General features: G+C 33.9%; 2 protein-coding genes across 2 annotated transcripts; both read right to left on the minus strand.

The window, feature by feature from the left end:
• Positions 1-1,599: 1,599 nt before the first annotated feature.
• Positions 1,600-3,021, minus strand: LOC132631826 (dehydration-responsive element-binding protein 1C-like). The gene has a single exon (XM_060347525.1). It carries the CDS (start codon positions 2,578-2,580, stop codon positions 1,978-1,980), a length of 603 nt encoding a protein of 200 aa, XP_060203508.1. The 5' UTR covers positions 2,581-3,021; the 3' UTR covers positions 1,600-1,977.
• A 6,028-nt stretch (positions 3,022-9,049) lies between these two features.
• On the minus strand, positions 9,050-10,451 carry LOC132634008 (dehydration-responsive element-binding protein 1A-like). The gene has a single exon (XM_060350339.1). The coding sequence runs from the start codon at positions 10,097-10,099 to the stop codon at positions 9,371-9,373; it is 729 nt and encodes a 242-aa protein (XP_060206322.1). The 5' UTR covers positions 10,100-10,451; the 3' UTR covers positions 9,050-9,370.
• Between the last annotated feature and the right edge of the window lie 1,823 nt (positions 10,452-12,274).

Consider the following 12,274-nt stretch of genomic DNA (forward strand, 5'->3'; position numbering starts at 1 on the left):
TTTTTTTTTTTTGTACAAACGTTTGATTCCCTTTCAAAATAGATTTTTTGTCCTTCACAAAACACATACAGAGACGCCACACCCATAAGGAATTTAAGCCCCATATTTTGCCAAGTGGATTACGGGTCCAACTTCCAGCAAAAAAACGACCTAGCCTCAGCCCCACCATATTACACTCTCTCTCTCTTTCCGTTAGTCCAGATTTATGTTACCTTTATCTTTACCACCGGTTATTCAATAATCAAGCACTTTAAAACTAAGTAGTAGTAATTCTTTCTCTTTATTCTTCTTCTCTCAAGTAATTCCATCATTTTTTGAATGTCATTCAAATCCATAAATTACTTTCAAGAAAATAAAAAGAAACATAAAGGAAGAACACCATTAACGGCCTCGACAAATAATTAAGTTTTGATGCTGTTTCTGTGAAACCCATCGGCAACAAGCAGCAATGCATAATTTTGTACACAATATTAGCTGGGATATCCCAATATTAACTATGGAATTAATTTTGTATCATGTTTGGTAGAAGGTAAAAAATTATCCTGGGATAAATTTATACCTTGTATCAAAGAAAGTATAAAGTGCATCCCAAACTTAAAGATGGGATATCCCATCTTATCCCATTAATCTTGAGATTATTTTATCCCATCTCTTGGAACTGATTGAGATGAGATAAATCAGTCCCAAGAGATGGGATAAATTAGTCCCAAAATTATAATCCTGAGATACTTTTGTCTACATACCAAACGATCCCTTAGAGATTTCACAATTTCGTTATTCAACGACAGCGTTTTTTTCCTTCAATGAAAGTGCTAAAACATTAGAAAAAAAAATAACCTACATGTCTAAAAGGATAACATGTATAGATAGTTGAATTACCATTTAAAATTGATTTCTTGAGGACAAGAAATGGAGAAGCAAAAACAGAATTTACATTGGCTACTGGTAAAAACAAAGAAAATGAAAGGAAGAGAGAGATGGAAAAAGGTGAAAGCAAAATGCTGAAAGTGGAACCACTAGTCCAAGTGTCTAGTAATAAAGGGATCACACAAGCATGACATCGCAAATGAGATTCAAAATAAAATTTGCTTGTAGATTTTTTTTTGGCAAGACATAACCAACAAAAGTCGTGTGAAGCACACTCTATGTTGGACAAGTGGAGGTCTCCACCGGTAGATACTACTTGATGATTAAAAGTGCTTGTCGTTTTGCCGAATGGAATAAGTTATCACAAAAAATTAACAGCCACAAATCATAAAGAGAAATGGCCCATATAAAGAATGACTACTTTTAAGGAAAACAGGTACCTCGTCCGTCTCAAAATATACCTTTGGTTTTAACTTGACATAAAATTTAAAAAAATAAAAAAGACTTTCGAATTTTATGTTTTTATATTAAATATGGGTAGAACCTAAAGCGAAGGAGCTGGGACACAAATGGAAGTCTTTCAAAAGAACTACTCATTGGTTCTAATGATGAGACATAGCTCCGGTAGTGCACTCCGCAATAGTTTTAATTTCAGCATTGCTTGCATAATCTTAGCTTACATCGGCTCAAAATATTAAAATTTAATTACTCAAAGAGATACTACAAAAGAAGTTAGAAACTTCAACTTTTTTAATATCAAATCATTGAATATACTGAACATTTTTTACAGATGAAATATCTCCTATATTAACTTCTTGAGCAAGTCTTTCATTCAAATACAATGGCTTGAAAATGACAAAGCCAATTTTCTCTCACTTGTCTAAACCAGGTCAACAAATTATTAGATGACCATGCTGACATATATAGGACTACGCACTAAGTGCTACTAGTACATGTTTTTTTTCTTTTTCACTTCTATACATCCCTTCCATCAAAATATTGAGTACAAAACTTGGAATATCACCTAAATATCCTTATTTAAGGAACTTCACATTGAGCATTCCCATTGCATATTGAACTGTCAAAGAAGTAATATAACCAGAGAGTTGCTTATATTGAATAGCTCCATAAAGACATGTCAGCATAAGCTTCGGCATGATCTTCGAATTCTAAACATTGAGGTGGAGGTAGCATTAGTCCTTCGGCCATATCCGCAAGTAATCCCGGCATGCAGAACAATGCTTCCTCATCCACAAAGGACATACTTTGTGGCATTTCAAGAGTGCATTCTCCTAAAACTCTTTCCGACTCTACTGGTCGGAAAGATTCGGCGGCCTCAGCGGCCGCCTTTTGAATATCTTTGGTGTTAGAGGAAGTCGGGGTAGGCAACCTCCAAGCAGAGTCAGCAAAGTTCAAGCAAGCAGAACGACCTCTTAATGCTATAGCCGCTACGTCATAAGCTCTTGCCGCCATTTCTACCGTTGGGTAAGTGCCAAGCCAAATTCTTGATTTCTTATTGGGTTCTCTGACTTCACAAACCCATTTTCCTGAATTTCTCTTCCTGACTCCCCTGTATACTGGATGTCGAGTTTCCTGAAACTTCTTCCTTCCTGCTGGCTTCTTGGGATTGTCTGAAGCTAACATAACTGACGAATATTCAGTTGATGATGATTCGGTAAGTGGGTCCGAATAATAGCTTGGAAAAATATCCATTTTTGGTCCCTGCTGGCAGAGAGAGTAAAAAGTAGTCTTGGATATCTTAAGGTAGAGGTTTTTTATTTATGAATTATGATGAATGTGAGGGGTGGGTCTATATATAGTGGATGTGTAGCTACTGTGATAAGTGAAGCAGTGAAGCTAAAACATTTATGACGCAAAGAGAAAAAAAACACACGGTGTTTGAGGCTGAAAATGGACACGCTGGATAATTTTATTGGTTCAAATGGTTCAAAATATCCCAGCTCTTTTATGGGATCGGACGAGTGGATTGGTTTCAGAAAAGTAAATTCCAAGTCTTCATAAGTGTGCCTCAAACTTGTGTGGGAATTTGCTGATGTGGCAAATTGTGAATCTTTCTTAGTTTCTGTCTTGATCTCTTTCTTTCTTCCTTACTTCCTTTTTTGAGTAAAAATTTCGTGGGGCATCTTAGTCGAATGTTGCCATTTAAGGTATATGTATCCTGTATTTTAAGTTTTTTGTACAAATATTTGATTCATTTTCAAAATGGATTTAGGAAGATCTTTTTCTCCTTCACAAAACACACAAGGAATGGGAGCCCCTATTTTCCAGTGCTTCCTATAGAACTTTTTTGTTTTTTCTCTTCCGATCTCGTTTTACGGCCAAACTTAATTTTCATCTGAAAATTTACACCTTTCTTGACTGCACACGCAGAAGCAGTACCCACCGTCATAGGCGGATTCAGGATTTAAATTTTAAGAGTTAAATTTTAAGATTTGTCGACTCATTATATTTTTAAAGTTATGGGTTCATATTTACTATTTATTACAATTTTAATAATTTTTTAAATATAAATTTATGCTCCGCATCAAAAATTAGGAGTCAATTGAACCCCACTTATTATGCTATATACGCCCCTGTCTACCTTGACTTTGGTTGAGGGTAAGCACTTTTCCATCTAGAAAAAAAAAAACCCTCTTTGAATACTGCAAGGGCAAAGACTCCGATTATCGTGTATACGAATATCTGTCTTAAAACATGGATTATCCCTCTCAACAGTTGTGTTTCTGTGCTGTGTTATCAGATCATTATGTCTTCCCATTTAGTGATGTGCTAATTAAACTGGGATATTGCGTCCTCGCTATATGTCAACGTTTCTGATATCCCAAAGCTAAAGAAGACCTTGTTGGCTGTTCCAGAACAAATTTTGAACTAAATTGGCCTGCTCTACTCTGCAAACTTCAGACGAACTAGTGCTGAATTTTTTTATGGCTATTTTGGGTGAGACACAATCAGTGCTGAAACTATTTTTTTTTGGCTATTTTAGGTGAGACACAATCAACAAAAGTTTTGTGGGGCTCATTCTTTATTAAACAACAAGTGGAATTTGTAGGTCCCAACCAGCAGGGCGATAGATGCTATTTGATGTTTAAGAGTGCTTATTTTGCAGAATGGCGTTGAGTGAGTTAAGGCAAAAAATTGCCAGCCATAACCATAAAGCGAAACGGCCCACCGAAAGAAGCTCGGACCGGAATGAAAGTCTTTTCAAAGTACTACACGTTGATGATGATTCGGTAAGTGGGTCTAAATAATAGCTTGGAAAAATATCCATTTTTGGGCCCTGCTGGTCGATAGAGTAAAAAGTATTCTTGGATATTTCTAAAGGTGGAGGATTTTTCGTTATGATGATTGTGAGAGGTGGGCTCTACATATCGTGGATGTGTAGCTACTATGATAAGTGAAGCAGTGAAGCTAAAACATTTGATGACGCAAAAAAACACGGTGTTTGTGGCTGAAAACGGACACGCTGGATTTTTTTATGGTTCAAAATATCCCAGCTGTTTGGGATGGGACAAGTGGATTGTTTTGAGAAAAGTAAATTCCAAGTCTTTATAAGTGTGCCTCAAACTCGTGTGGTTTTCTGGTGATGTGGCAAATTGTGAATCTTTCTTCGTTTCGGTGTCGATCTCTTTTTTGAGTCTGGAATCAAAATGCCCCAAAAAATTTAATTTGAATCAAAATATCCCAATAAAAAAAATATTACAAAACTATCTTTAACGTAGTAATTTACTGCGCTAAAGTAGTTTACAGAGACGGAGCCGTTAACTGCTTTAGCGCAGTATTTTATTATGTTATAGAAGCTGTTAAAAAAAAAAAAAATCTATAACGCAGTAAAATACTGCGTTATAGAAACAGGACCAAAAAAAGAAAATTGGCCAATTTTATTTTTTATAACACTTAGTGTTTTTTTTTCATTATTTGACCAATAATTAGTCGTGTGTCAAGACTCCGAAACGTCAATATTTTATATAGAACCTGATATTTTTTTCTGCGTACAATAATGTAGGCTCAATACATCAAGGATACGTAAACATTCGGATCGTCATTTTAGGGGTTGAAAAGGTGCCCGAAGTAAGTTTTGTTTGTAAACTTTAGGTTTAAGTGTTCTATATACATAGACGTCCATTTTTGTTTGAAGACTTGTTGTCATTAGCTTAAGGTTTTTTATTTTTAGGGTTTAGATTTATTGAAAATAAAGCCGTTGCCAAAAGGTTTTTAACTGCTTTAGCGCAGTATTTTACTGTGCTAAAGAATATTTTTTTTGTATGTATAGTGCAGTAAAATAGCGAGCACTAAAAAAAAAAAAAATTTGACAATTTTTTTTTTTTGCAACACTTAGTGTGTTTTTTCATACTTTGACCAACGATTAGTCGTGTGTCAAGACTCCGAAACGTCAATATTTTATATAGAACCTGATATTTTTTTCTGCGTACAATAATGTAGGCTCAATACATTAAGGATACGTATACGTTCGGATCGTCATTTTAGGGGTTGAAAAGGTACCCGAAATAAGTTTTGTTTGAAAAAATTTAGTGTTTGACTGTAAGGTTATTTTAGTCAACTTTATATGTCGAGGAAATTAGTCAGCTTTATTTTCAAAAATTGAAACCGCATAAGTGAAATTGACATTCACAGCTACATTACCCCGAGATTTTTACGTTGAAATCTATTGCGTATCATCATCTTATAAGTAAATAAAACTGAAAATTTCACGTCAATTTGGGGAAAAATTGAAATTGAATGGGATAAAAGATGTTTTTTAAAAATCGGCTCGGCCAAACCGCCTTGCGGCTGTGTGTCCGCATAGATCTTGAAAAACTACGCAAGTTCAAAAAAAAAAAAAAAACGAGTAAATTGGACATCCGAGCGCAAAGTTATGACCATCGAAAGTTTGACCACTTTACAACTAGCTTTTCTCCCTATATTTTTTAGAATTATATTTATATTCAAAATAAAGTTATGTCTTGATTAAAAAATAACACGCTTAAATCAAAACCTTAAAAAATAAAACACTTAAACCTTAAACAAAACTTACTTCGGGTACCTTTTCAACCCCTAAAACGACGATTCGAACGTTTACGTATCCTTGATGTATTGAGCCTACATTATGGTACGCAGAAAAAAATATCAGGTTCTATATAAGATAATGACGTTTCAGAATCTTGACACACGCTAATCGTTGGTTAAAGTATGGAAAAAACACTAAGCGCTGCAAAGAAAAGATTTATTAAAATAAGATGTTGCAATCTTTTTATGAAAAAATACACTAAGTTCCTTAAGTGTGTTATTTTTTAATGCGTAACTTTCTTTTGAATATGTTGCAAAAAATCACGTAAATCGAACGTCCGAGGGCAAAAAATCGCGTATATTCGAAATAAAGTTACGCTTTAAGAAATAACACACTTAAATCTAAACCCTAAAAATAAAAAACTCTAAGCTAATGACAACAAGTTTTCAGACAAAAATGGACATTTATATATATAGAACACTTAAACCTAAAGTTTACAAATAAAACTTATTTCGGGCACCTTTTCAACCCCTAAAATGACGATCCGAGTGTTTACGTATCCTTGATGTATTGAGCCTACATTATTGTACGCAAAAAAAATATATCAGGTTCTATATAAAATATTGACGTTTTGGAGTCTTGACACACGACTAATCATTGGTCAAAGTATGGAAAAAAACACTAAGTGTTGCAAAAAATAAAGTTGGCCAATTTTTTTTTTGTCCGCATAGATCTCGAAAAACTACGCAAGTTAAAAAAACGCGTAAATCGAACGTCCGAGCGCAAAGTTATGACCATCTAAAGTTTGACCACTTTACAATTAGCTTTTCTCCCTATATTTTTTAGAATTATATTTATATTCAAAATAAAGTTATGTCTTGATTAAAAAATAACACGCTTAAATCAAAACCATAAAAAATAAAACACTTAAACCTTAAACAAAACTTACTTCAGGTACCTTTTCAACCCCTAAAACGACGATCCGAACGTTTACGTATCCTTGATGTATTGAGCCTACATTATAGTACGCAGAAAAAAATATCAGGTTCTATATAAGATATTGACGTTTCGGAGTCTTGACACACGACTAATCGTTGGTCAAAGTATGCAAAAAACACTAAGCGCTGCAAAGAAAAGATTTATTAAAACAAGATGTTGCGATCTTTTTATGCAAAAAAAAAACACTAAGTTCCTTAAGTGTGTTATTTTTTAATGCGTAACTTTCTTTCGAATATGTTGCGAAAAAAAAATCGCGTAAATCGGACGTCCGAGCGCAAAAAACCGCGTATATTCGAAATAAAGTTACGCTTTAAAAAATAACCCACTTAAATCTAAACCCTAAAAATAAAAAACTTTAAGCTAATGACAATAAGTCTTCAAACAAAAATGGACATCTATGTATATAGAACACTTAAACCTAAAGTTTACAAACAAAACTTACTTCGGGCATCTTTTCAACCCCTTAAATGACGATCCGAATGTTTACGTATCCTTGATGTATTGAGCCTACATTATTGTACGCAGAAAAAAATATCAGGTTCTATATAAAATATTGACGTTTCGGAGTCTTGACACACGACTAATCATTGGTCAAAGTATGAAAAAAAACACTAAGTGTTGCAAAAAATAAAGTTGGCCAATTTTTTTTTTCTTTTTTGGTACTGTTTCTATAACGCAGTATTTATTGCGTTATAGATTTTTTTTTTAACAGCTTCTATAACGCAGTAAAATACTGCGCTAAAGTAGTTAACGGCTCCGTCTCCGAGAATTACTTTAGCGCAGTAAATTACTGCGCTAAAGGTAATTTTGTAACATTTTTTTTGTTGAGGTATTTTGGTTCAAAGTGTTTTTTTGGGGCATTTTGGTTCCGGACTCCTCTTTCTTTCCTCGCACCTCTTTGGAGCAGAGATTTTATGGGGAGCCAATCAAACACTGGAAAATGATCTAGAAAATCTTTTTCCAAGCTAGCTGAATACTATTGTTCATGGAAAGCATTTCCACGAGAACTACTTTCCTCCATGCTAAACTCACCCTGTTGGAATTTAATGGCACAACTTTTTCTCAGTCCGAATTGTACTAGGCATTCTTATTGTTAATATCTCATATTGTCTTTATAGAGGAAAGCAATTGATCAAGTGACACGGATTGAACAGGAAATGGAGGAATTTTATTTCCTTATAGCTTACCACAATACATTGAATATTACTAGTTCAGTGAAATTCAAAAAATAAAGCTTGAGGATTATGTACGTAAACTAAATCATTGCTTCACGATTATCCCCATTAGCGCATCAAGCCGGCTGCTGTTTAGAGCCGTGCCAAAGAAACTTTTGTCAATGTTTTGTGTGATACGATCGACAATGGTTATCAAGAGGCTGCTAATGAAATTTGCAGCACCAATCACACTAAGGTATAATACAATGCCCAAGCTTAGGTATGGAAGCCCCTCTTTCTCTAAAGCTCCTTCTACAAAATTCTTTTTTCCCTTCTGTTTTCCAGCCACTCTTTTCATCGAAAACATACACCTTTTCATGACTTTTATTGAAGGTAAGGACCTTTCCTTCTAGCAAAAATCCTCTTTGGACACTAGAAGGGAAAAGACTGCGATCTTATCGTGTATACGAGTACCTGCCTAAAGGAGATCTTGCTGGCTGTTCCAGAAAACAAATACATGAAGCTCAAAGAAGGTTTGAGAGATGTGAGTAGACATTTTGAACTAAACTGAACTGCTATGAAGTTTGATGTGTTTCATATGATACTACACTCTGCAAACATCAAGACAAATTTGTGTTGAGTTTTTTTTATTTTGGGTGAAACGACACACCCCAAAAAAGAAGAAGTTGTGGGGCTCACTCTTTGTTATTAGACAAGTAGAATTGGTAGGTTCCACCAAGTATATACTACTACTTGATATTAAAAAGTTATGTGAGTGAGGCTTACTCTTTGTTAGACAAGTGGAATTTGGAGGTACCAGTAAATACTACTTGACGAATAAAAGTGCTTGTCGTTTTGCAAATGGTGTTAGAATAAGAGTTATCACGTATAAGAAAAATTGTCAGCCACATCTTAAGAAGAAATGGCCCACACAGAAAGCTTAGACTTTTAAGGAAAACACGTATATAAGCTTAGACTGAAGGAGCTGGGGACACAAATGGAATTCTTTCAAAAGAACTACTCAGTTGGTTCCAATGATGAGAATGCATGCACGGGTACGATGGTGCACTCCGCAATACTTATAAAGCTTGCATAATCTTCGCTAACATCGGCTCAAAACATTAAAATTTAGATACTCCAAAAGCTAAAAAAGTTAGAAATTTCAGTTCTTTTAATATATATCAAAATGACATGTTTACATCCGTACCGTCCAAATATTGAGTACGATACGAGGAATAACTCTTAAATCCTTATTTAAGGAGCTTCACAATGAGCATTTCCAGTGCATATAAACTGTCAAAGGAGTATTAAAAGCCATAGTTATTTATAGAGAATAGCTCCATAAAGACATGTCAATCATTTCTGCATCAGCTTCCGCATGATCTTCTATTTCTAAACATTGAGGTGGAGGTAGCATTAGTCCTTCCGCCATATTAGTAATTAACCCAGGCATATAGAAGAGCGCTTCCTCATCCATAAAGAACCTACTCTCTGGTGCTTCCTCATTCATAAAGAACATAATCTCAGTCGTTTCAGGAGTACTGCTAGATTCTTCTGAAACTGTACTTTCAGACATTTCAGAAGTATTGTCAGATTCTCCTAAAATTCCTTCCAATGGTCGGAAGGCTTCGGCGGCCTCAGCAGCCGCCTTTTGAATATCCTTGGACTCGGCGGAAGCGGGGATTGGCAACCTCCAAGCAGAGTCGGCAAAGTTCAAACAAGCAGAACGACCTCTTAATGCTAAAGCCGCCACATCATGAGCTCTAGCCGCCATTTCTACTGTTGGGTGTGTGCCAAGCCAAATTCTTGATTTTGAATTGGGTTCTCTGACTTCACAAACCCACTTGCCAGAGTTCCTCTTCCTGACTCCCCTGTATACTGAATGTCGAGTTTCCTGAAACTTCTTTCTCCCTGATGGCTTCTTGGGGTTGTTTGAAGCTAACATAACTGACGAATATTCAGTAAGATTAGCTCTACTAGGGGAGCCGCTGTTATCAGATGTTGATGATGAATCAGTAAGTGGGTCCGAATAATAGCTTCGAAAAATATCCATTCTTGGTCAGTCACTGCTGGTTGAGAGAGTAAAAAGTAGTGTTTGATGTTTTCTTCAAGTAGTGTTTTTTTTTTTTTTTTTTTTTCTCTCTTTATGGTCAGTGTGAGAGGTGGGCTCTATTTATAGGGGAAGTGAAGCAGTAATGTTAAAAAGTATTTTTCTATGGCGCTAAAAAACACGTTTGTTTGAGTTCCAAATATCCCAGCTGTTTTATGGGGCCCAAGTGGATATGGTTAAGAAAAGTATATTCCAAATCTGAAGTTTATCCATAACTCGTGCGGGTTTTCTTTCTACTGATGTGGCAGCTTGTGAATCATTTTAGTGGGTAGTTCTGCCTCTCTTCCTTCTTTCCTTTTCTTTTGGAGAGTGTATTTTCTAGAGCACTTAACTTCTTAAGCTTATCGACCATCTTTGACATTTGAAAATGATAAAATTAATATACATTCATCTCAATTTAAGTGTCTTAATTTGATTAGATACGAAATTTTAAAAATAAAATAAAAATTTAAATTTTATAATTTTAAATTAAAAATGTGTATAATAATGTACCAAAATATTCTTTGAATCTTGTGATTATATACTTACAATTTATGATATTTGACTTGTCAACTTATTAAATATAAAAAGAAATTCTTTGTTTTGAACATACCAAAAAGAAAAGTAAGATACTTAAATTGGAATTTTATTTATTTAAATTAATTAGATCTAATTTATATATATTGATAATGTAAATTCTTTTTCTTAGTAAATTATAACATGTGATAGCCTGTTAGCTATTATATTTATATCTACATTAATGCTTATCATTACCTTTGATCTATAATTACTTAATAATGAAATAATTATACTAGTAGCTTTTACATACAATGCATGAAATTTACCAATCTATATATAATATAATGCTAGCATGTACAAGGTGATATGACACCTCTCTATGACCAGCGTTTCTATTTATCTTTTTTTCTCATTTTTTTGAAATTTTTCCTTCATTTCTTGGCATAATAATCTACTAAATACCTCTTCTGCATCTATTAACCTCCAATTAAGGAGGATAATGAAAAGTTGAAACATAAAGGATATCCTTATTGTTGTAATAGAGAATGAAAAGTTTGTAACAGTTGTCAAGAACTTATTGCAATCAATCAACAAAAAAAGTATAAAAACTAGGTAGGAGAGTACATAATCTGTAGGTCAATTGACGAAATTGAAGACCATTGCAAGAGAAGCTTCACTGCCTTAGGTAAATTGAAAAATCGAAATCTTGATTTGTCTCTATAAATAAATCCAATAGAATATACATGTGTAGATTTGACATTTTATGTCAATAGGAATTGTTACAAGATCTAACAAAATAAGAACTAAATCTTATTTCTCCAAGGAGCTCAATAAACCGAAGATCGAGAGTCATCAAGATCTCCTCTAAAACCCAATTGTGAATCATGAGGATGAGTCCAGCGCCTAAAGGGCATGTTTTTTAAGCCAAAATTCCAAAAGGGGTTTATCGTGTACTAGTCCAAGATTTGTAGCCTCCTTTAACGGCCTCCTCTACCGTTCATCTGTGAGTCCCCATTTTTTTTTTTAAAATATTTTTCTTGCTACACGATTTGCAAAGCATTTAAAAAAAAAATAGCAAATCGTGTAGGGGTACACGATTTGCCTTATGTTTTTTTTTTTGTTTCAATAAACACATAATAAAAGAGAAAAATATGATAGTTAGTCCTTTTATTTGCCAACCATAATAAAAAGGAATTTTGTCATCAAAATTGAAAAAGGGTTAGATTTTTTTGTTGAATCATCAAAATTTAAGTTCTCAAATTGTTTGCTCAAACTGTTTAGACTTTAGATTATATGAGAAAAAGCTTAGATTACATTTTGAATTTGTTAGATGGCTTCATTTTGGATAATAATAAATAAGAAAATTTCTTAGATTGCATGTGATATGGTAAGTAATTAACCCTAAGTGGTAAATTTTATACTTAATTCAATATCTGATTAAGCATATTTAATCTTAATTAATTATAATGTGCATTTTTTGATACTTTTGTTAGTCATATTCATAAATTTACCATAATTATTGCTGTTTCGTTACTTAATTACCCATATGTTATGATATACTTGTAAGGTTACTTCATATTTGACGGTAATATCATTATAAAAATAGTCCATATATATATA

The sequence above is a fragment of the Lycium barbarum genome, chromosome 3 (assembly GCF_019175385.1).
Source record: "Lycium barbarum isolate Lr01 chromosome 3, ASM1917538v2, whole genome shotgun sequence".
Lineage (NCBI taxonomy): Eukaryota > Viridiplantae > Streptophyta > Magnoliopsida > Solanales > Solanaceae > Lycium > Lycium barbarum.

Bases quoted from the DNA above. Each gene is read 5' to 3' on its own strand.
- LOC132631826 (XM_060347525.1), bottom strand. From the start codon at position 2,580: ATGGATATTTTTCCAAGCTATTATTCGGACCCACTTACCGAATCATCA.
- LOC132634008 (XM_060350339.1), bottom strand. From the start codon at position 10,099: ATGGATATTTTTCGAAGCTATTATTCGGACCCACTTACTGATTCATCA.